The following is a 20,788-nucleotide window of genomic DNA, read 5'->3' as shown; positions in this document are numbered from 1 at the left end:
GCCAGCGCTGTATTGCGCGGATGGAAGCTTCACCAATTTGATGCGGTCACTGCATTCTTACATGGTGACGTAGACTCGTCCATCTACATGGAGTTGCCCGAAGGCTTCGAAGAGCCAGGCTATGTATGCCGGCTTCGCCGCTCTTTGTATGGTCTCAAGCAGGCCCCGCGGATTTGGTACCAATGCGTCCACCGCGTGCTGGCTGCTCATGGCTTCACTATGGCACAATCGGACAACTGCGTGTTCTACAAATCCAATTGCGTGATCTGTGTCTACGTCGATGACTTTCTCGTTGCTGCAGCAAACCCGCACGAGATAGACCAAGTGCAACGAGCATTGGAAAGAGAGTTCCGATTGAACGACCTTGGAACCCCACGTTCGTTCCTCGGGATCCAATTCGACTACCATGCCGACGGAGCCGTTTCCATTCACCAACAACAGTACATCCAAAAGGTTCTCTCCGACTTTGGCATGGAAACCTGTCAGCCGAAGTCTACCCCGATGAATCCCAAGCAAGTCTTGAATCGCCGTCCAGACGAAGAACCTCCGGACGAGCAAACAAAAGCACGATTCGCAACCGCCATCGGTTCATTGATGTATCTGATGGTCGGAACGCGGCCGGATATTGCGTTTGCGCTGGGCACGTTGAGTCGCTTCACGTCTCAGCCACAATCGCACCACCAGGTCGCCCTGCAGAGATTGCTTCGCTATGTCAAATCTACGCAATCCCATCGCATTACATACCGCAGTGGCCAATTGATTGGATATACGGATGCCGACTTCGGCGGCTCCGTCGTCACTGATGGAGCCTACTCGACGTCCGGCTACGTATTCCAAACTGCGGGTGCGCCGGTTTCCTGGTCATCTAAGAGACAGGGGGAAGTAGCCACATCTACGACCCATGCCGAGTACATTGGACAATACAATGCCATTTTGCATCTACAGTGGCTCCGCACCTTCCTGGCCGAAACACAACTGTATCGGTCCCCGGTCACCAACATCATGGCCGACAACCAATCCGCCATTGCGCTATCTCGCAATCCCGAATTCCATAAACGGACGAAGCACTTTAACGTGAAATTTCACTATCAGCGAGCCGTGCTGAATACAGGCGAGATTGGGCTTCAATATGTTCCGACTGAGGAACAGGCCGCAGACGGTCTCACCAAGCCATTGGGGCCTACAGCCTTTGCCAAGTTTTGTAGTCTCTTAGGAGTCGACGCCTCGGAGGCTCCAAGACAACATGCGTGACAGCGCAGGCGCTCTTTCCACTTTGTTTTCCCACGAAGGTTTTTTAAGTGGTTTTACCGAGGCCTGACTGCTCTGCGCAATTCCAGTATCGCCCTGCCAGCAAAGCGATCCTGAGGGGAAATGTTGTGATATGAGGCTGATGCAGATCAGGAACCAAACCGCATCATCGGAATTAATCCCGACTTATCTATGCGAAGAATCAAGTTGATTGGAAATCAACTTGATCTTCTCGTTGTATATATAGACTCATGTTTCCCTCTGAAATAATAAGCAATTGATACCTCTGAGCTACAACAGCATGCCACCCCGTCTCCCGCGATGATATGATCGCCAAGTTCACAAACGCTTCGGCGGAAGGATAGATTGAAATTGAGACCTCGAGAAATGCCGGCGAAGAATGCGACTTAGAGAGTGGAGGGGCTTAGAGAGCGGAGGGGTTGCACTATATGCTTGAAAATTTTGCGAACTACCGATACTGGTAATGTTGATGAAATCATCAATGCTACAAGACTTCTTGAAGTTTTAGAGGACTGAGACTTAAGTACTTATGGTACGTCAGAGCGTGGACAAGTTAGATAAGAGAGTCTATTCGTCACTGCTATCCTGCATATGTTCCATCTTCCTTGCATGTTTTGTAAGATTGTCTTTCCGCGTGAAGGAAGAGTCACATTGGGCACAAGGAAATCGTGCAATCTCCCCCAAATGTTTTTTGGCCCATGGCCTATGGTGGGCTACGACATGCCGACGCATATCCGTTTGTTCTGCTGCGCGATGTAAACAAACCTTACTTTGACATTTCACAGGTTTGACATGTCGCCGAATGTGTCTTCTGTTCGAAATTAGCTAACGCACCAAAGTCATTCTAGACGATTTTCAATACCTCAAACCATATTTTTGATCCCACACCTTCGTTGATTTGCAATCCTGATATATACAACGATACAACCCGTCTGAAGTATCCGTGATATGGTCTAGTGAAGGCATTTCTGCTTCTTCAAACTTGTCCATACATTGAGATGCTGCAGCCAACGATGCTGAGCCACCTTCGTCTTGTGGCTCTTCCGGGTTTCCGGTCCCAGTAGATGCCAGACTCTGCGTATGACCTTGGAATAGATTGATTCCACTAGGAAGCAAGTCCGATGCAGCACTCTACAGAGGCCAATCTTCGGTATGGTTCTCAGTGGGAAGCAAGTGATCCAGGAAAGCAGTATCCATCAAGTCGAAGTTATCGTTTCCCCGTTGATAGGCATATAATATTGTGTTGGAAGGAAGTGCGGCACCTCCCTCTGCGTCGAAGCTCATTGGAAGATCAGTTGATTCAGATTGGTCAAAATGACGGGTTTGATCGGTCCGAAAGTCGAGAGCAAAATTCGAAATCCACCCCTCGTCATCTTCATCCTGGCCAGGAAGACTGACTTCCATATTCATTGATAGAATCGCAGATGGAGACTGCAGAGTAAGGTACGGTAGGACTGTCAGATTTATAAGGGACACGAGGACGCTTTGCTTGGCAAGTCATGCCAGCATGGATCGCTTTCGTGACCTAGGGGATGACCAAATTCAAAAATTCGGGCAACGGCTTCAGGCAATCACTTCAGGCGCTCGATATCAATATACGCTAATACCTTGCATAGGCATGTGTGCTCGCTCATCATCATTCACCGCCACTTGTCTGACGACGATATAACTAAATAAGAACTGAAAGAACTAAAATACTGAGTAGTTAGGCTAGTCCACATATCCACAACTTCACCGCTGGTTGTGTGGGCCGTTTGCTTATACTCGACCATTGGGACAAGTATGCGCTCTGTGGCAAAATGTTGACAGATCATCTGTAACTACCAATGCATGGTGCCTTTTACAAGCTGACAACTGCACAATGCATTCCTCTGGCTAATAAGATGCGAAGCCTTTGTATAATGTGTTGGCATTCTAAAAGGTTACTGCTACATACTCGTATTGAACTAGAATATTGGTTGGTGCAAAGTGAATTATAGCAGCCACTGATGTAACCCTTTCACCGTCTAGTCGACCTGTACCGGCAGAGCCCGGACTGTTACGCTCCGACGCATATCTCAGATACCATTTTCCAGCAAAATCTATCGCTTTTCCTTGGGATAAAAGGCCTTCGCAACCACGCCTAGCTCTGATTCCCAGGTCGATACTCATGCGACTTGATTGCCTACTTAGATTCATCGCTATGATGGCTGCCCAAGGTCCAAGTATTCAAGATGCCCCAATCAGTGAGTGTTATATTCTTAGGGCTTAGTGGATGGAATTTCCGCTAATATGAGCCGTAGACGAGCTCGTGGGAAAAATGATGTTCCGCGAATACGTCACGGCGATTCTAGCCAGATCAAACAAATCCTTTCAATTACTCGTTAGTTTCTTAGTCTTCGGCTCAACTGAAACGTCTATGCTGAGGCTGACTGATTAGGAGACCGAAGTCATTCAATTTATTATGTCTTATGATTATCTTGCAGCAATGCAGACTCTAGAAGCGGCGCGCATCGCTCCCTTTCACAATCAAGAAACAGACCCGCAAAGCGCCGTCTTCCGAGTACTTGGCTTTGCTTATCGCTCTCTGCAGCACTCACAGGCGTATGCGCTGATGTACAGCCTACTTCAACTTAGCCACCTAGGACGCCACAGGGAACCTCATATCAGTACGTTGGCTTCATTCATCACCGGAACCCCACAGTTGCTGCCACCTCGGAGTACCCAGACTATCGAGGTAAACACGCAATTCAACGCCCAAGGAGAAGAGGATCTATCAAAGTATACCTCTGCGTTGAATGAAAAAGGACAAGAAGATGGGAAGGCACTCAAACGTATATATTCAACACTCAGAAAGGATCCTCCTCAGTTCAGTGCCGAAATTCGTTTTGGGGACTTGTATTCATTTGGGGTCGGACGAAATAAGAAGATTGCTGGCCATTTGGCTGCAAAGGATCTCTGCCGTCGAATAGGAATTTCAGTTGGAAGGTGACGGTAAAACGATCTAAAACTTTTCTTTCGGTTCAAATTGCACCATATCTTCGTACGCCTTCAAGCAAATCGCAAGTCCCTTCAAGACTTCCAGGCATGATTTTTGCCAGCCTTACTGCCTGAAACTTCAAATCAAGGACTTCACTAGCTATGCCAAAGCTATTCTAGCGCCTAGATAATCATATGTATTGTTCGATAATCTTTGCTCGCGACGTTGAATGTTTTTCTCCTTTTTCCTTTCTCTTTTTTTTTTCTTTTCAATACGAACGTTATTTACTGTTGAGAGGCTTCTGGCCCTAGTTTAGGAGGTGTTTCTTTTTCGTGCTTCCTCGTAGTAACAAGAGCCTCATAGGAGCCTGTAGCATTAACGTATCATGAAGGACACACGGCCACCTACAAATGACTATAAGATCCTGTTATGCGCAAGAGCTATAGCTGTCTACTTTAAGAAGGGCAAGCAGCGGAAGTGCTGTGAGGTTCTTCTCGGGTTCAAACCGCTTCATAGAACACACTCTTATGCGAACCTTAATTCCACTCTCCTTCATATTTTTCAACAAAATAAGTTTGGAAAGTGTCTTTATTATCATGACTGACAATGCACCAAATAACCGAACATTAGCTGATACATCATAGCAAGCAACGTCAGAACATGCCACTCTTATTAAGGTCCCAAGTCTTTCACATGCGCTTCGGCTAAGGTTTAACAAGCTTCTTAGGAATACTTCCCACGGAATGAATCAACAAAGACATGATGGCCAGCGCAGGGACCCAGCAGCGCTTGCATATGTAACAAAGCATGACATTGCTAATATGTTGAAGGTATATACTTCTTCAATCATCGATTGTAATACAATAATTACATATCAGCCTCTAAATTCGTAGTCTTGCTATGTTTGAGAATACATTCTACAATCTACAATGTGAACCAACGAAGCTTATGCCTCTTCGGATCGTCAAGATGAGTGAAATTTTACCTTCATAAAGCTGCGGCATTCAAAACGCCCTCGATCGTTCTTCCAGCCATTCTGTGAGGAGTATGAGCGGGGTGATATAGAATCTGGTGGATGAAGACGGAGAATGGAGCCGGTTTGGCTATCTCGGCAAACCTCCAGCGCAAGACCGCTTTCTTTTCACTTCCGTTTCAAGGATTCGGGTATATCGAACTCAAAAATGCCCACTATTAGTGGAGATATCATATCAGCTTTTGCGACTCGACACAGAGACGCCGGTGGAGAGATCACCTGTTCTTAAACCACAGATTTCGAAGGCACAACTAGATATGAGCGTCTCGAAGCTTTGAGCTTAGCGTGCAACTACACGGCCTGCCTCTCGGGCACTCCTTTCCAACGACTCAGCGGCATGCAATGACAATTGATTCAAGGGGTGCAATATCTTACCTGTGGCGTGGACCTGGATGGGTAAAAACAAAGTTCGCATTTCTAGACAATAGCCGACTCTAAATTGAGAATTGTTCCGGAAGCTTTCAGTATACCTATTTTCTCGGGACTTTTATGCCCACCCCACAATCTTCCTGACCAAAGAAAAAGGGTTTTCAGATGATCTTATGGTCGAAAAGCTGAAACCAAGCTTAATCGGAATTGCGGCATTGTTTAGGTTAGATAGCAATTGTAGTATTACTGGGCTCGCTGTGAACTAGTAAAACTGGCTGAAATGATTGCTTGTGGTATTCGAGCTGTATGGACGGAAAGACGCTGCCGACCATGAAGTTGCCCTAGCGTTACGACGATCACGCTTAGGTTCTTGATATAGGACGAGGCGAGTCTATAGGCTCTCGTTGATTGTAAGAAATACCTGATAGCAAGTTCTCTTTTCCCTGTGTGCTCATCGCCCAAGAGTTTGCTGTGTGGAATTTCAGCCAGTTGTATAACTACAGATTTTACCGAGCCCAGCATCCAAAGTAATGTTACCATGTATGATACATGCAATGTCTTCATGAACGAGTCATACCTCATTTCCTCGAGAAAACGTAATTATATGTGCCCTATTCGTGAAGACTAGTGCTGTTGATAAAGCCTGACTGAATGAAAATCTCTACCTACATCGGCGTCAAGGTTGAAAATAATAAGCTCATTCTGAATGCGGCGAATCCATATTCATAGCATAATCCTTTTAATGAAAACGGCTTTCAAAATGAATATCCGTGGTTCACATTCATATCCTTCTGACTTTGTCATGCGAATGCAAATGCGAATAAAAAAAGCTCAACATTCGCGAATGTTCCCTACCTTGCCGGCTTCTTTCATCGTGGGCCTCCCGCATTTTCTTCTGGGGTTGATAAAATAGCGCACTATTATTCACTGGCTAAATATTCATTTTCTATGGTGTATGCATGGAAGTTGCTTGGGCATATGAGGAACTTGAAGCCTTATCTTGTATGAATGCTCTCTCTGTAAGGAGAACAAAACTTGTAAACATCGACAAAGCCCAGTCTGTGCTCAGGCAGACTCTGATTGACTATAAAACGAAAAACAAGCTCATTGAACTCGAAAGAAGCAAAAGTTGAACAATATCTTTTTTCTATCCTAGCTACGAGAACACTTACACCTTAAGCTGGGGGGGGGGGGGCGGGGTCCGGATCCGTGTGAATAGATAGATACTTTTAAAATCTTAAGACAATCCCATGTGTCGTCCCGTGCGCCACGCAGGAAACCGGTCAGACCAAAGTGGAGTGGAGCCTGATGTATGGAGGTCAAATACTCATGTTGCACCACTGTAGCTAGGCATCAGTTGCCCCATGCCAATACTTGTTCTAGTTGGGGCGTGTTGGTAGCTGCAGGGGCTGCACATAGCCGCAGCTACCCAATGGCGAAAACATCTCAAGATCCTTGTCGGGTTGATTGGCCCTGGGTGTGGCCACGATTGAAATGCCTCGTGCAGGCGCGTAGGCTGATTCATCGCCTGGACCTGTTGAATGTGGCTTTGCGGCGCGACACACCGCTACACGGAGCTGTCAGGCATTTATAGGCCATTCATAGGCGCGAGTCGAGCATGAAAAAAAGGGTCTCACTAGAACGTGCATGAATGCCTCACAATTATCTCCTTATGCGCAGCTAACCAAACTGAAGTAATGTACATTTCAGCGTCAACACGCATGCTGGGGCTCGTAACATGAGCACCGTTTTTTTCGCACAATAGCGCTCTTGTACTAGATTGCGCTAATTCATGCCTACGTCTCTCTTCTCCAAGAGTATACCTGCTTGGCGTATCCTAGATTATTTCATAGAGACTTTCCCTTCTCCAAACAATCACTGGAAACCTACATCTTTCTCAACGAAACCCACCCATCCGTGTAGCCTTCTGAGCTAGAAATACTTATAGTGCTTTAAAGATCGCCAGAGCTAGACCTTCTACAGTTCAGCCTCCTTTCACGATGGATCACCGCGGAAATTGGCGATCTCAGGGCAATACGAGCAACCGAGGAGGATCCAACAGCTTCAGAAAGCGCAATCAGCCGGAAACACGCTGTATGCATTTCCAGCGTGGCAGATGCCACTACGGTGAGAGGTGCAGATTCTCGCACGATGTGACTGGGGCTGCCGACTTCAAGTCAAATCCAGCCCTGCCCTATACCATCCCACAGCCGATGATCTGGACGTTCGGAATCAATACTTCGACTGGAAGAGGCTTCTTAGAAATGGGATCTTGGGGTCTGGATATTCGCGAAGGGAACATGAGGAGATCGTTCAATTCTGGAACGGGGCTCTCGAAATTCTTGAAAGCGACAGCAGAGAGAATCACCAATTTCTCGCCAAAGATCTTGTGGATGACAATCTTCATGGATATGCATTTATCCTGGCAACTGCGGATGCAGACCACCCAGAGGGAATGAGACCTATTCCAGCTTACGACGAGCCATTTCTCAAAGTCATTACCCATACTTCTCTCTTGAACTGTCTTTCTGTCGATTCATTTGTTGGCACTCTGTACACATCCTTCAGTGGCACGAATGGAGATCGAGCAATCAGATATCTGAAAAGTATATGCGCGAACCTGATGGGTAAAGGTAAAGACACCAACGAAAATGCACCGGTCATCTCTTTGGATATGGTGAAGTTGCTGTTGAATACCCTTTACCAGCTTTTATCAAGGGTCCGACGCGCTCGACTTCACGATGAACTTCCCGCACTGCTCGACCTAATCCGCGAACTGGGCTCCAAGATGACTGAAACATGCTCGCAAGCCGACCTTGACGGACTTGAAACCAGAATAGAAGTCATGCAGAGCCTAATCACTAGCGCAAATCGCAATCTTGTTACACCCAAAGCGCATCAGGAAAATCCCCAGAAGACTGGGTTAGTCCTGTCGTCCTTTCCAATGGATATGCAAATACCCGGAGGAAGACACGACAACGACCTTGCAGAAATCTCTCAAGTTCAGATTCTTCCTACCCATGGAGAGATTGTCAGCGGCAATTCAGAATATCTACCATCTACCAACTTCCTTCAGCCGCACTTTCTCGCCGACCCTTTGCAAAGATACATTGACTCAACATTCCGGCTCCTGCGCCATGATATCTTCGGCTCAGCCAAAGATGTTCTTCGAGATTTGCTGCAGCAGAAGGATTTGACACGAGTTCCTTATCTCTCAGGCAAGGATAGCGGGGCACATCTCTATCTGGGAGCACAGGTCCAGCAAATGTTTATCAATGAGCGAAAAGAGCTCCAAGCGACCGTATCGTTTTCTACTCCACCACCACTCCGCAAAAAGACCTCCAATGAGCAATGCAGGTGGTGGCAAGCCTCCAGTCGACTAGAGGAAGGAAGCCTAGTGTGCTTCTTGACGTCTCAAGGAACTCTCAGAAGGCTTATTTTCCTCGAGGTCACTGTGAAGAATGCTTCCAAGGACCGAGCGCACCAGAACAAGAGTAGTCTTGCTTCTGATAGGTTTCCACCTAGTATTACGGTCAAGCTTGCGGCATACCTACAACAAGAACTGATTTTCCTGGGCCAGCTTTACAGTGAGAAGCTCACCGGTATTCTGGTCGACTTCCACGGTTTGATCCCTGCCACGTTCGTCCCTATCCTGAAAAACCTTCAGCGAATCCAACGCGAAGGGGAGTTGGCATTTCAAAAATGGGTCTTGCCAGGCCGTAAGGATGATGAAGACGGTCACAGCATACCCCCACCGACATACGCACGCAAACCAGGATTTATCTTTCCCCTGACTTCGATCACAAACGTCGGAGCTGCTAATGTTGCATTGGACCCGAGTACCCCTGAGTCTATTGACATCTTGAAGCTGCAAAGTCGAACTGGTCTCGACCACGGCCAGTGTCACGGACTTATCGCTGCTCTCACTCGAGAATATGCCCTCATCCAAGGCCCGCCGGGCACCGGAAAGTCCTATTTGGGTGTTAAGCTTCTTCAAGCTCTCCTTGAAATCAAGGAAAAGGCAAAGCTAGGCCCGATTATTGTGATGTGAGCACTGATCTTATGCTCTTTTGTATTTTTACTTACGGAAATTACAGTTGCTATACCAACCATGCCTTGGACCAATTCTTAAAGCATCTTCTTGATGTTGGTATCCAGAAAATCATACGCATTGGCGGCCGCAGTCAGGCCACTGAGCTTGAAGGCAAGAACCTTCGCGTTGTCAGCAAAGACATTGGGAAGACGAGAGTAGAGTCGCAAACCCTCGGCATCTCCTACGGGGGACTTGAGGATTGTATGAAAAATGCTGGATATGCAATGAAGCCCCTACACCAGTCTCAAAAAGGCCTGTCTTGGACCGCGATGGAGCATTTTTTGCGCCGCAAATGGCCCATTATACATGAACAGCTGGAGCAACCTGACCTGGACGGATTCACCACTGTCACTGATGACAAGTTACTCAATTGGATTGGAGTCAAATCGATGATAACCCAGAAAGACCAGAACGAGGGTGAAGTTGACGATTTCCGCTTGGAAGGTCTCACACGCGCGGCCAAGGAAAATATCCACAGTCTCTCGATGCCGGAACGCCGGATCCTTGCAATGAGCTGGTTTAAACAGTGGCAGGAAATCGAAACAGCCTCCCTTTTCGAGGCTCTTGATCGCGCTGAAAATCTTCGCGAGGACATTAATGCAGTCCATGAAGAGGTCAACCGCCGAGCCCTGATTCAAGCAGATGTGGTAGGAATCACGACAACAGCCCTTGCACGCCATATCGAGACACTGCGCCGCATAGGAGCAAAGGTCATTATATGCGAGGAAGCAGCTGAGGTGATGGAAGCCCACGTCATGTCAGCCCTCATGCCAGGTGTTGAGCACTTCATTCAGATTGGGGATCACCGACAGCTGCGGCCACAAATTCAAAATCATTCACTCAGTCTTGAAACATCCACAGGGAAATCATGGCAGCTAGACAGAAGCCAGTTTGAGAGACGCGCTGTCGGTGAGCCAGGTCTTAAGCCTGCCCCTGTCGCACAGCTCAATGTACAGCGAAGAATGAGACCTGAGATCTCGCAACTTATCAAGAGTGTCTATCCAAAACTCGAGGATCATGAAAGCGTGACGACTCTACCCAATGTTGTTGGAATGCGGAACAACCTATTTTGGCTGGACCATAAATGCGATGAAGACTCGGAAGATGACGGCAGCCGTGTAAAGTCTCATAGCAACCAGTGGGAGGTCGATATGGCTACTGCACTTGTTCGGCATCTTGTTCGGCAGGGAGAGTACAAAAGCGCGGATATTGCCCTCTTGACCCCCTATACCGGGCAGCTGCGGAAGCTCAGGACATCGCTCAGCAATGAGTTCGAGATTTGTCTCAGTGAGCGAGACTTGGAAACATTGGCCGTAGATGGGTTCGAGAAGGTTGAAGATGAAAATCCCGAGTCAAATGGTGACAGGCAATCGAGCAGAAAACGTTGCTCCAGACGCTCCGCCTCGCTACTGTCGATAACTTCCAAGGCGAGGAGGCAAAGGTGATCATTGTCTCCCTAGTTCGCAGCAACTCAAAGCGCAAGGTTGGCTTCCTACGCACCGAAAACCGCATCAACGTGCTCCTCAGTCGAGCTCAGCACGGCATGTATCTCATTGGAAATGCCGAAACATACCTCAATGTCCCAATGTGGGCCGATGTCCACTCTCAGCTCTCCCGTGCGAATGCAGTCGGCACGGAGTTGGCTCTCTGTTGTCCTCGCCACTCAGACACGTCTATTCTCTGTTCCGAACCTCACGACTTTGATAGGAAGAGTCCTGAAGGTGGGTGCAGTCTCCCGTGTAGCCGTCGACTCGAGCCATGTGGCCATCAATGCCAGGCCAAGTGCCATTCGGCGGTCATGCACGACGGTTTTGCATGTGGAAAACCTTGCCCACGTATCCGATCAACCTGTGAGCACGAATGTCCCAAGCTTTGTGGTGAAGATTGTGGCCATTGCATAAAGAAGATCCAAGACGTGGAGCTTCCTTGTGGTCATATCAAGAAGACAATATTTTGCCACCAGATGCTTAACTTGAAAGTTCTTAAGTGCGACGTCGAGGTTGAAAAGACTGTTCCTAAGTGTGGTCATACGATCCGGGTTGGCTGTTTCAAGGATGTCACGTCCCCAATCTTCAATTGCCCTGAGCCATGCACAGACATTCTCAGCTGTGGACACAATTGTAGTGATTGCTGCGGAAACTGTCTCGAGGAAGTCCATGACGGAAGAAGAATATTGAAGCACTCGAAGTGCACGAAAAAGTGCGACCGTCCACACGGTGCTTGCAACCATCGGTGTCCCAAGACATGTCATAATGGGGAGAGCTGCGGTTACTGCGAGGCAAATTGCGAGGTAAGTCTCACTAGAATCATCATCTTGTCATCGTATCGGAAGTACTAATCATATATACAGGTTCGATGCTCACACTCAGCATGCGACTTAACCTGTGGAAAGGCATGTGCACCATGCATCGAGAGATGCACCTGGTCCTGCACTCACCAAGGCTCCTGCTCAATGCCTTGCGCGGCACCATGCAATCGACTTCCTTGCGATGAGCGATGCACCAAGGTTCTCAAATGTGGTCATCAGTGCCCGAGCCTCTGCGGGGAAGATTGTCCAAACAATCTGTGTCAAGAGTGCGGCGACAAGGAAGATTCCCGTGTTGACTTCCTCGAATGGAAAACCTATTCCCAAATCAATCTCGATGAAACTCCAATAATCGTGCTTGGATGCGCCCATTTCTTTACGAGTGAATCGGTTGATGGATTGGTTGGCTTAAATGAAGTATACACGAGAGATAAAGATGGAAAATTCGACGGCCTCCAAGATGTCTCTTCTCTTGCCAGTGCCATACCCTCGTGCCCGGACTGTAAGCAGCCCATTTGCCAGTTTGTGACGAAACGTTACAATCGCGCTATCAACCGTGCTGTTATGGATGAGACTTGTAAGCGGTTCCTTACCAAGGGCCGCACCGACCTTGAAGGCCTTGAATCCCGTCTGAATGACATTGAAGACAAGCTCAACTCTGAAAAAGCAATATTGTTCGCAGGGAACGCTAAATTACAGCTCAAAGCACGATATGCGGCCTGTGAGCGCCTTGAGACGGAGGCTTCGGCTCTCAGCAAAACCATGGAGGCCGAGAATCAGCCGATGGAACGGCTCATGGATGCAATTGCCATCTACCAGAAGTTACCAAGGAACGAACTAGCCTCCCTCTCATCCCGAATGGAGGCGATGAGTATAGCAACACGAGAGCCCGACAATCAAATCACCCTGGGCGCACGGTTAATATACATCAGGGCCCGGGCAGTCGTGTTTAGCGATATCTTTAGAGTGATAGATTCAAGCGGAAAATCTGCAACACCACCAGGGCTAAGATTCACCAAGCCATCATCAACCTTGACTCAAGTGTTAAAAGATTGTCGAGACTTGATAACTAAAGCCAATGAAAGAAATCTCTCCCGCATCGCCATCACGGCAACCATCTCATTCGCCAAGATCGCCCAGCTGGACGCGTGGTATCACCGCACTCATCCAGGAGAAACAACAATTGATCTTCTTCAAGAAAAATACACGGGTCTAGAGAAGCTCGAAGATCGCACTGAAATTACCCGCGATCTCCTTGCCGTTGCTTTGAAACTATGCGACGAACTAGGAAACTGCCCTGAACTTCAAGAAAAGGTCCAGGAGATGATCCACCTCTACGAGGGATCACGGTACGAGACAGTAACTTTAGAAGAACTTGAATCAATCAAGACGGCCATGGTCAGCGGGCGAGGAGGAATCGCGACTCACTCTGGGCACTGGTACAATTGCGTCAATGGACACCCGGTGAGTAAATTTTCCATTCGTCGAACTATCCTAAATTACCTTGACGAGGCAAATAAGCTAAGTAATCCTTTTGTAGTTTGCTATTGGAGAGTGCGGTATGCCGATGGAGCAAGCTAGATGTCCTGAATGCGGAGCACCTATTGGAGGTCAAAATCACACAGCTGTTGAGGGCGTATCTCGAGCGCGGGAGATGGAGTAGATAGGAACCATATTGTTTTCCGTTTTTTCCGTTTTTTCCGTTTTTTCTGTTTTTTCTGTTTTTTCTGTTCTGGAGTAGTGCACACGATTCTACATTTAAATGTTGTACGACAGTCTTTTTCAAGCGTCCGTACCTTAGCCTACCCTAAATAAGGGTGGTAGATTAGTTAAGAAAGGATATATTACTAGATCAAATCTGAAGATCAGTAAGGATTCAATTTGTATGTTGTTGTCTGTTATTTTTAACCTTTATCATCCATTTTGTGGGCAATCCTGGGTTGTTCCACAACCGGTGACAGGTAAACGGTGGCGTGTTATAACATGCGGTGGTTCCATTCACAGCATAATAGGTCTGGCAGAAGTTGCTACAGGAGGAACCGTCTTAACACAGTTGGTCTTTCTTGGAGTACCAGGAGGTGAAGTTATCAGTTACGGATATATCCAACTACTCCTACTGCATCAATGTACGGTTGAGTCGAAAACTGCGGTAAACCATTGCATTGGAGATATTATGTGCCAGGACAGAGTCGGTGAACTCCGTAACACCAAAATTTCCAACACAGTCAAGGTTTCCCAGGTGGTGAGCCGAAGGGGAGCAGAAATCATCTAAAGCTCGTCAGCGAAGGGGCTGACCGCTTTATATCGGGACAGTAACGACGTGTGAGGACAATGACCGGTCGGTTTGAACAGGAGACCTCAACTTCAGTGAGGGCTTTCTGAGTCTTGGGTAATGATTTGGCACATGATCCAGTCTGCCTCCCGCATGGTTTAGTTTGCCTCCGCGTGATGTTTATTGCCCTTTTTAGAGTTTACATCTTGGACTTTGAGTCATGCGTTGGCCGAGTAAAAATACCCCTCCCATGTCAAGATTCAAATCTGCATCTGTGGAGTCGTAAGTGCTATTCTTCGGTGGAAAGGCTTCGAATGAGATTCCTTCAGGGGTGCGGCACCACCTGTCGAGCTGGGAACCATAAGGAGATCAATTGTTTCAAATTCGGAAAGGTGAAAGATTGGTTCAGTTAACAGGTCAAGAACAGTATTTGGGCTTCCATCGTCCTCATATTGGCCAGAGAATGTGGTGTCCATGGCTAATTATAGGAACAGATAAGATGACAACGCATCATAAGGTTAGACGGCTTTATACTGAAGGAAGACACGTGTACTGGCTTCTTGGCTGATTCATTCCTGCACAGATTGTTTGCATGACTTCGACAAATCATTCTTCTTTTGGGGAAGCACACACGAGCCTTGAAAAATCTGCCGGTCAACTGCCTAGAGCCCAACGTGACTCTTCGAGAGTGACCACATGAGTTAGTCCACATGTTTCGCCGCTCTTTCACCGCTCATTCTCTTGCATCCTTTGCGGTCTTGAGCATCAAGATAAGATTTCGCTCTGTGGAATCAGGTTGATTGGTTGGATAATTGGAGCTAGGAATGCATGGCGCCTATTCCAAATTGTCTTGCGTTAATCATGTTCATTTCGCTATTCGTCGGAGCCTTTGGGTCAGACAGTGAACTTTGGAGCAGGCACTGTACGTGATACGTATCGATGTCTGAGTATGTTGGTGCGAAAAACATTCATTGTACTCGCTATATAGGTCATTGCTTTGCTTTCTTTCCTTTTCTTATTTTTTATTTAAAAAAAACGCTCAGAGCTTGAGCCAACGCATACTTCACGGGTGAGTCCGTCCGACGCTCTGGGGGTACAAACAATTGTCACTTCGTTCTTGACCCTTTCACTGAAGTGCCGAAACCACGTTTGACTTGCTTTATTTCTCTAGGCCCAAAACTATTTCGGTTGCTTGCTGACTTAGAGCATATCACTATGGCTACCTGCCAATCGTCAACTTATGGTTATGCTCAGAGCTGTGAGTCTTCTGCTACGCTTATATTTCGATATATATGGCTCTCTAATGCAGTCTCAGACCAGCTCGTGAGAGAAGCGATGTTCCGCGCAAATATCACACTCGCCCTAGCTCGGTCCAGCGAACCCCACAATTTACTGGTTAGTTTCCCTGTCCTTCACTCTGGAAGTAAGTTCTCTGAGCTGCTTACCAAGTAAGGGCCTGATATAATCAGGACAATGGCCTGAAGCTGGCTGTATTTCAAACCATCGGCTTTGCTTATCACTCGCTACTAGCTCCAGAGGCGTATACTCTACTATGCAGTCTACTTCAATGTGGTCATACTGGGCACACCACAGAGCCTCGGACAGATACTTTGCGTCCATTTACCGAGCAATCACCGCAGCAGTCCCGACGGAGCAATCCGACAAGCGAAGCAACCCTACGGTCTGGAACACACAAAAATAACTTAGCCAAATACACCTCCGCTTTGTTTGCAAAAGGACAGGCAGAAGGCAAGAAAGTTGAACGTCTGGTTTCAGAGCTCGATTCAGGACACCTGCAGTTTAAAGTAACCATACGTTTTAGAACATTGCATGCATCAGGAATTGGGCGACAAAAAAGGATTGCTGGACATTTGGCTGCAGAAAAGCTTTGCCGTCATCTAGGCATCATAGCTTAAAGATAATTACGAGATCATTTCTGAATCTTTCTTATTGTAAACCATGAATAGTTTCATCGCTATTAGCTAAGGGTATTTAAATTGCAGTTATTGTTCCCCGCAGGCAGCGAGTTCTTGCAACAATTGAACAAGGTGACTTAACGGGTTATTCGTCGGTGGCCTAACGCGGCCAAGAGAAACAAAGAGAGTGTGACTTGGCTGTAGCGGGTCATCTGTCGCTGCGGTTTTGGACTGTAGCGTCAGATAGGGCCCGTCTGCGACGAGTTGTCTGTATCCCAGTTATTTTTATATATGGAGGGAAAGCAAAATCGAGTCTTGCCTGCTTGAAGGAAGACGAACGAGCAGCATGAAGCAAGCAACTGACACTGACTCTCGCGAGGTGGGTATAGAAGGCAAGAAATGTCTCAGTAATGTCGGTGTATATATCAAGTGAGTCACCCCCAGTAAAACTACTCGTTTTGAGTTATAAAGAAGGCTCATTGCATTTAGAAGAAGCTAGTAGGTTTTTTTACAACCTAAGATAGATCATGCGGGTTTTAGATCATTCAGGGGTTCGGCAGGCTTTTTGGCCGAGGTCTCGGCTGACCGGGTCGTTGATTCCCAAAAAATCCTTATGTGTGCATTTAGAGTTCCTCCCCCCCAAACTTCCGTCGGGGCCGGTATAGGACCATGGGGGACTGTGTGCGGTCCGACCCGCCATTAAAAAGGCCAAAGACCGCATATTCCGGTCTCAGTCTTGAAGTCGGGACTGAAACTCCATTCTTGGCCTAATTCATTTTGAAAAGTTTGGCCTGTGCCATACATAGAGCATAGAGAGCTTCAATATCCATTCCAAGACAGCGCTAGACATGAGGCTGTAGTCTACTTGCCGTAGAGTTATCCTGGCGGTTTGTCCCAGATCAATGTATGCTAATGTACTGTAGTGCGCGATTTTGGTCGCATAAGACAATATCTTCTAACATTGATTTGATCGCATGAAGGCTCTCTATCTCACATTATGACCAACCCACGTCCACTTCTTCAAATTCTCCATCTTGACATGATTGATCTCATAAATTCGGACCCAAGGTCGGTACTTTGGAACAATAGGAGCTTGTGGCTTCCATTTCCCACATATGGAGACTATGTTTACGTCAAAACAACGTTCGTAGGCCTGATTGAGGCTCTGTGACCACTCGCCCTATTGCTGCGTTAGAATAGAATCATCAAGAAGCTCTAGCAAGGTACTGGGGTTATATACCTGGGGACAGGTGAGCTTTGAAAATAGTTTCAAGAACTTCTTGGCATCTTCCCAGTCGCGTAGTCTAGATCCACCCCCCATTAGGTATTGATCTAGACGATAGCCATGCTCTCCCCATGCTTGAAACACGCGAAATCCTTCTCGGCCAATGGCTAGCATGAAGGAATCTGCAAAAGACGAATAACGCATATCAGAAGATACCCTTTCGGCTCGTTCGATCATTTCAACGTCGACTAAGCTGACTCCCAAAACCGTTGTTTCACCAATTTTGCCCTTGATCCCCTCGTTTTGATAACATTTTTTTTATATTCTCCAATGGGCTGAAGATTGAAGTTGAACAGCACACTTTTCTGTGAATAAAAGCCCCTTGCTGTGATTTCCCGAAATCTGTCTGTTTGCCTACCCCTTCCTGGCCGTGGACCGGGACGTGCCGTGCCGAACTCCCCGTACTTGAGCTTCATCAGGTCACGTGCATTATGTAATACTCCAGGTGGCACTATAATGATGTTTGCCTTGTTGGCATGAGGATCCTCCATGTCCGATGCTTTCAGACTGCCAGATTCAACCTAGCTTCTTGAAGGATCGAGTACAGTACTTTTCGAAATCAGCTATACCTCCAAACTCTTCCTTCTTGATTCGAAGAAACTAATTCCGACGCGCGCTAGGCTGGGTTAGGCTACCGCCTCGGAATTCTGGCAAAACTGTCATCGTAATGATTGTATGGCCAGCAATGAGTCATTGTCACAGTACCGTATATTAGATAGAACCACTTGGAATTGCTTGGTAGATCGCCAGCTAGCTTCCCCTCTCCCGTCAGCCACGTTTTGCCTCTTTCCACCCATTCCTTCCACATGCGGCAAACCACCGTTTTCGCTTGCCAGTCATAGTGCAATAGCCCGTGCTTACCCCATGGAGGAACTAAACCTGGTAGGGAAAGATGTTTTCGTCTACCTCCATGAATTTTGCTATCTAGTGCACTTTCCATTCGTTACCAGCCTCAATCCTAACCTGGTACTCCCAGCTAACGTTTTTTACAAGGATCGTGATCAATGTGAGAGATGAACCAACTTCGCCTCGATGATGCAACGCAGTTTACGAGCTACGAACCATGGGAACATCACTCGGATTACGTCCCAACGTCTGGCTATTCTGGTAGCCCCTACGCAGTGCTATCGGACCTGAGCCCTTCCTCGTTGAGAGCAGTTGAGAATAGCTTCGACCCGACGAGTGAACCAGCCTCACCTGACCTCAAATTTCTCCAGTTGTGTGAGTGGGAAGATGGGAGAGTCTACGACGGGGACCCACCAACGTACATCCACAACCGGATAGAGTGGCGAGTGACAGCCAATAATAGGGAGGTGTCAAGGGACACGGAGGAAGATGTCGTTTTGGCACCTAGCGCCTTCTGGCAGCTGTCCTCGGGAAAAAAGTTAGAAGCCTTTAAATGAATACATGGTGTAGATTCAATTCATTCATGCTATTAAATTGCTTCTCGCTGATTTAAATACGTGTTCCTCGAGATGTATAGAATAAGGTTCAGCACGTATTTGAGCTCCTTCAAGTGCTGTCAAAAAGAGGGACTCCCCCATTTTCCGAGCCAGAATCTTCATCAAATTCCGTTTCTGCATCTAAATTATCCGAAAGGTCTGTGTCGGGAGGACTGTTGGACCTGCTTTGATGAATTCGTGAATACGTACTTGGGGGAGTCTCGGGACTTTCTGCACCGGATACCTCGAGCGAGTCAGAGCTGATGCCAAATTGCTGGATATTCGTGATGTTTGTGATTGAATCTGGATGCCAACGGTTTGGTGGTAAGCGTTGCAAAACATGGGTAATCACTTGCTCGCGAAGGTCTTGGGTCATCTTAATCAAGATATCCTTTTGTTGCCTAGCGGCAGGATTTTCGTTGTCAAATTGTTGCACATGTGGGGGACTCCACTTCGTCCAAATTTTGCGGTGAGAAGAAGACACCATCACACGGGCTGGATGATATTTCAAGTACATTTCGCAGCAGAGGCAAGCTGGCTTACTACAAGCGATGAAACGATCGTCACCCGCGAATGACTTTTGCATCTTGTAGAAGTACTCCAACACTTGGACCTCTGCATGGACATCGAGCAAGGAGCCATCATATGGACGCAGAAAATCTTTAAAGATCCCGACCACCTTTTCCAAGTGGAGAAGACCACCCTCGAGCATTTTTCTTTCACTATCATTGTTCTTGAACATTCGGTTCAGAATTCCCCGAAGGTTGGTATGCGAGTCGCGAATGGGTGGAGGTACGGCGGATGGTGCATAAATCTTACAGACAGCGTAGTTATCAAGGAGGTGACTCAGGTCCTGGGTATCCCGAAGCAGCTCTTTAATAGCCCGTATATGGTGTGCAAGCCGGCCGATGTAATGTCGTACGAGGATAAAAGATGAGCGCCTGCTGGTAGGGCCTGACCGTCTCTCATCTTCCAAACCCCTGCTCAAAATCTCATTCATATGATCGGAATGGCGGTCGTCGTGCGCGAATTTGCAAAGTCTGAAGTGATCATCGAAGCCAATAGCTGTTTGCAGCCATTTAATCAACCGCGAACCTTTGAATCGATTAACAAATTACAAGAGGATCTATATTGATAGGTGAAAGGGACGGACACACCGGAAACTGCATTTTGTCTGTTCAGCTTGGAAAGACAGTCTTTTACGTTTCTGCGAAGACACTTGCTTTCCTGTTCGATGCGCTCAGCAGCAAATCCAATGCATAGCTGAAAGAACATTGATTCTCTGCAAGTATCATTTGTGCCAGCTTGAGGGGCTATGGCCCGCAAAACGTTGAGGACGTTTTGGAGAAACGTAGCGATTTTATCGGTTTCGTTATTCGAAGCCACACAGAAGTTGTAGCACGTATTGAGCTCCTCAAGCCCAATTGCAGTGCATGCGCTGCCCCCTTTTTTGAATTCACAAATGTATCAAAGATTTTGCAGAAATCGTCGGCGTCGCGCCCGGGTGACATCAAGCTCGCAAGATGAAGTTGTGTGGTTGTCACGTGTCTGTCCAAGTGCATTCAAAAGAAACAGCTGCTCGTAAAATCGACCGAGAAGCCTCTGGTATGGGTCAAGCCTGGGGCGACCGACACGTTTTGGATCGATCTCTAGATCTTGATTAGAGTTGCCGAGCCCATACTTCTAATATTTGGTCTCTCCCGCTTGAGCGCCAATTTTGACTTCCTGTTAAAAGGGTAAGTGAGAACATAGGTAAGGGCCGACGGAGGACTTTGTATATTTATAGTTAGGCTGCGGCAGCATCCGCAAGATCCGCGGATGTAGTAAAATAGGTAGAATCCGCAA

General features: G+C 47.3%; 6 protein-coding genes across 6 annotated transcripts; 3 read left to right on the top strand and 3 right to left on the bottom strand.

Moving 5' to 3' along the window:
* Positions 1-2,400: 2,400 nt before the first annotated feature.
* On the bottom strand, positions 2,401-2,673 carry N7471_010643 (uncharacterized protein; the record flags this gene model as incomplete). Its single annotated transcript, XM_057283362.1, has 1 exon — positions 2,401-2,673. One exon carries the CDS (start codon positions 2,671-2,673, stop codon positions 2,401-2,403), a length of 273 nt encoding a protein of 90 aa, XP_057132341.1.
* A 1,039-nt stretch (positions 2,674-3,712) lies between these two features.
* Positions 3,713-4,240, top strand: N7471_010642 (double-stranded RNA binding motif domain-containing protein; the record flags this gene model as incomplete). The annotated part of the gene is made up of 1 exon (XM_057283361.1): positions 3,713-4,240. The coding sequence occupies one exon, from the start codon at positions 3,713-3,715 to the stop codon at positions 4,238-4,240; it is 528 nt and encodes a 175-aa protein (XP_057132340.1).
* Positions 4,241-7,630: 3,390 nt separating this feature from the next.
* N7471_010641 (uncharacterized protein) lies at positions 7,631-13,691 on the top strand (the record flags this gene model as incomplete). The annotated part of the gene is made up of 6 exons (XM_057283360.1): positions 7,631-7,757; positions 7,808-9,677; positions 9,728-11,082; positions 11,151-12,013; positions 12,074-13,492; positions 13,569-13,691. 6 exons carry the CDS (start codon positions 7,631-7,633, stop codon positions 13,689-13,691), a joined length of 5,757 nt encoding a protein of 1,918 aa, XP_057132339.1.
* An 869-nt stretch (positions 13,692-14,560) lies between these two features.
* On the bottom strand, positions 14,561-14,776 carry N7471_010640 (uncharacterized protein; the record flags this gene model as incomplete). Its single annotated transcript, XM_057283359.1, has 1 exon — positions 14,561-14,776. The coding sequence occupies one exon, from the start codon at positions 14,774-14,776 to the stop codon at positions 14,561-14,563; it is 216 nt and encodes a 71-aa protein (XP_057132338.1).
* Positions 14,777-15,515: 739 nt separating this feature from the next.
* N7471_010639 (uncharacterized protein) lies at positions 15,516-15,752 on the top strand (the record flags this gene model as incomplete). Its single annotated transcript, XM_057283358.1, has 2 exons — positions 15,516-15,558; positions 15,610-15,752. The coding sequence occupies 2 exons, from the start codon at positions 15,516-15,518 to the stop codon at positions 15,750-15,752; spliced, it is 186 nt and encodes a 61-aa protein (XP_057132337.1).
* A 3,261-nt stretch (positions 15,753-19,013) lies between these two features.
* N7471_010638 (nucleic acid/nucleotide deaminase domain-containing protein) lies at positions 19,014-19,943 on the bottom strand (the record flags this gene model as incomplete). Its single annotated transcript, XM_057283357.1, has 1 exon — positions 19,014-19,943. The coding sequence occupies one exon, from the start codon at positions 19,941-19,943 to the stop codon at positions 19,014-19,016; it is 930 nt and encodes a 309-aa protein (XP_057132336.1).
* Positions 19,944-20,788: the final 845 nt, after the last annotated feature.

Source organism: Penicillium samsonianum (assembly GCF_028829775.1).
Source record: "Penicillium samsonianum strain IBT 33392 chromosome Unknown utg000006l_segment0_segment0, whole genome shotgun sequence".
NCBI classification, from domain to species: Eukaryota; Fungi; Ascomycota; class Eurotiomycetes; order Eurotiales; family Aspergillaceae; genus Penicillium; species Penicillium samsonianum.
Note: the sequence above shows the minus strand (reverse complement) of the source record. Positions and strands in the feature narration are given on the sequence as shown.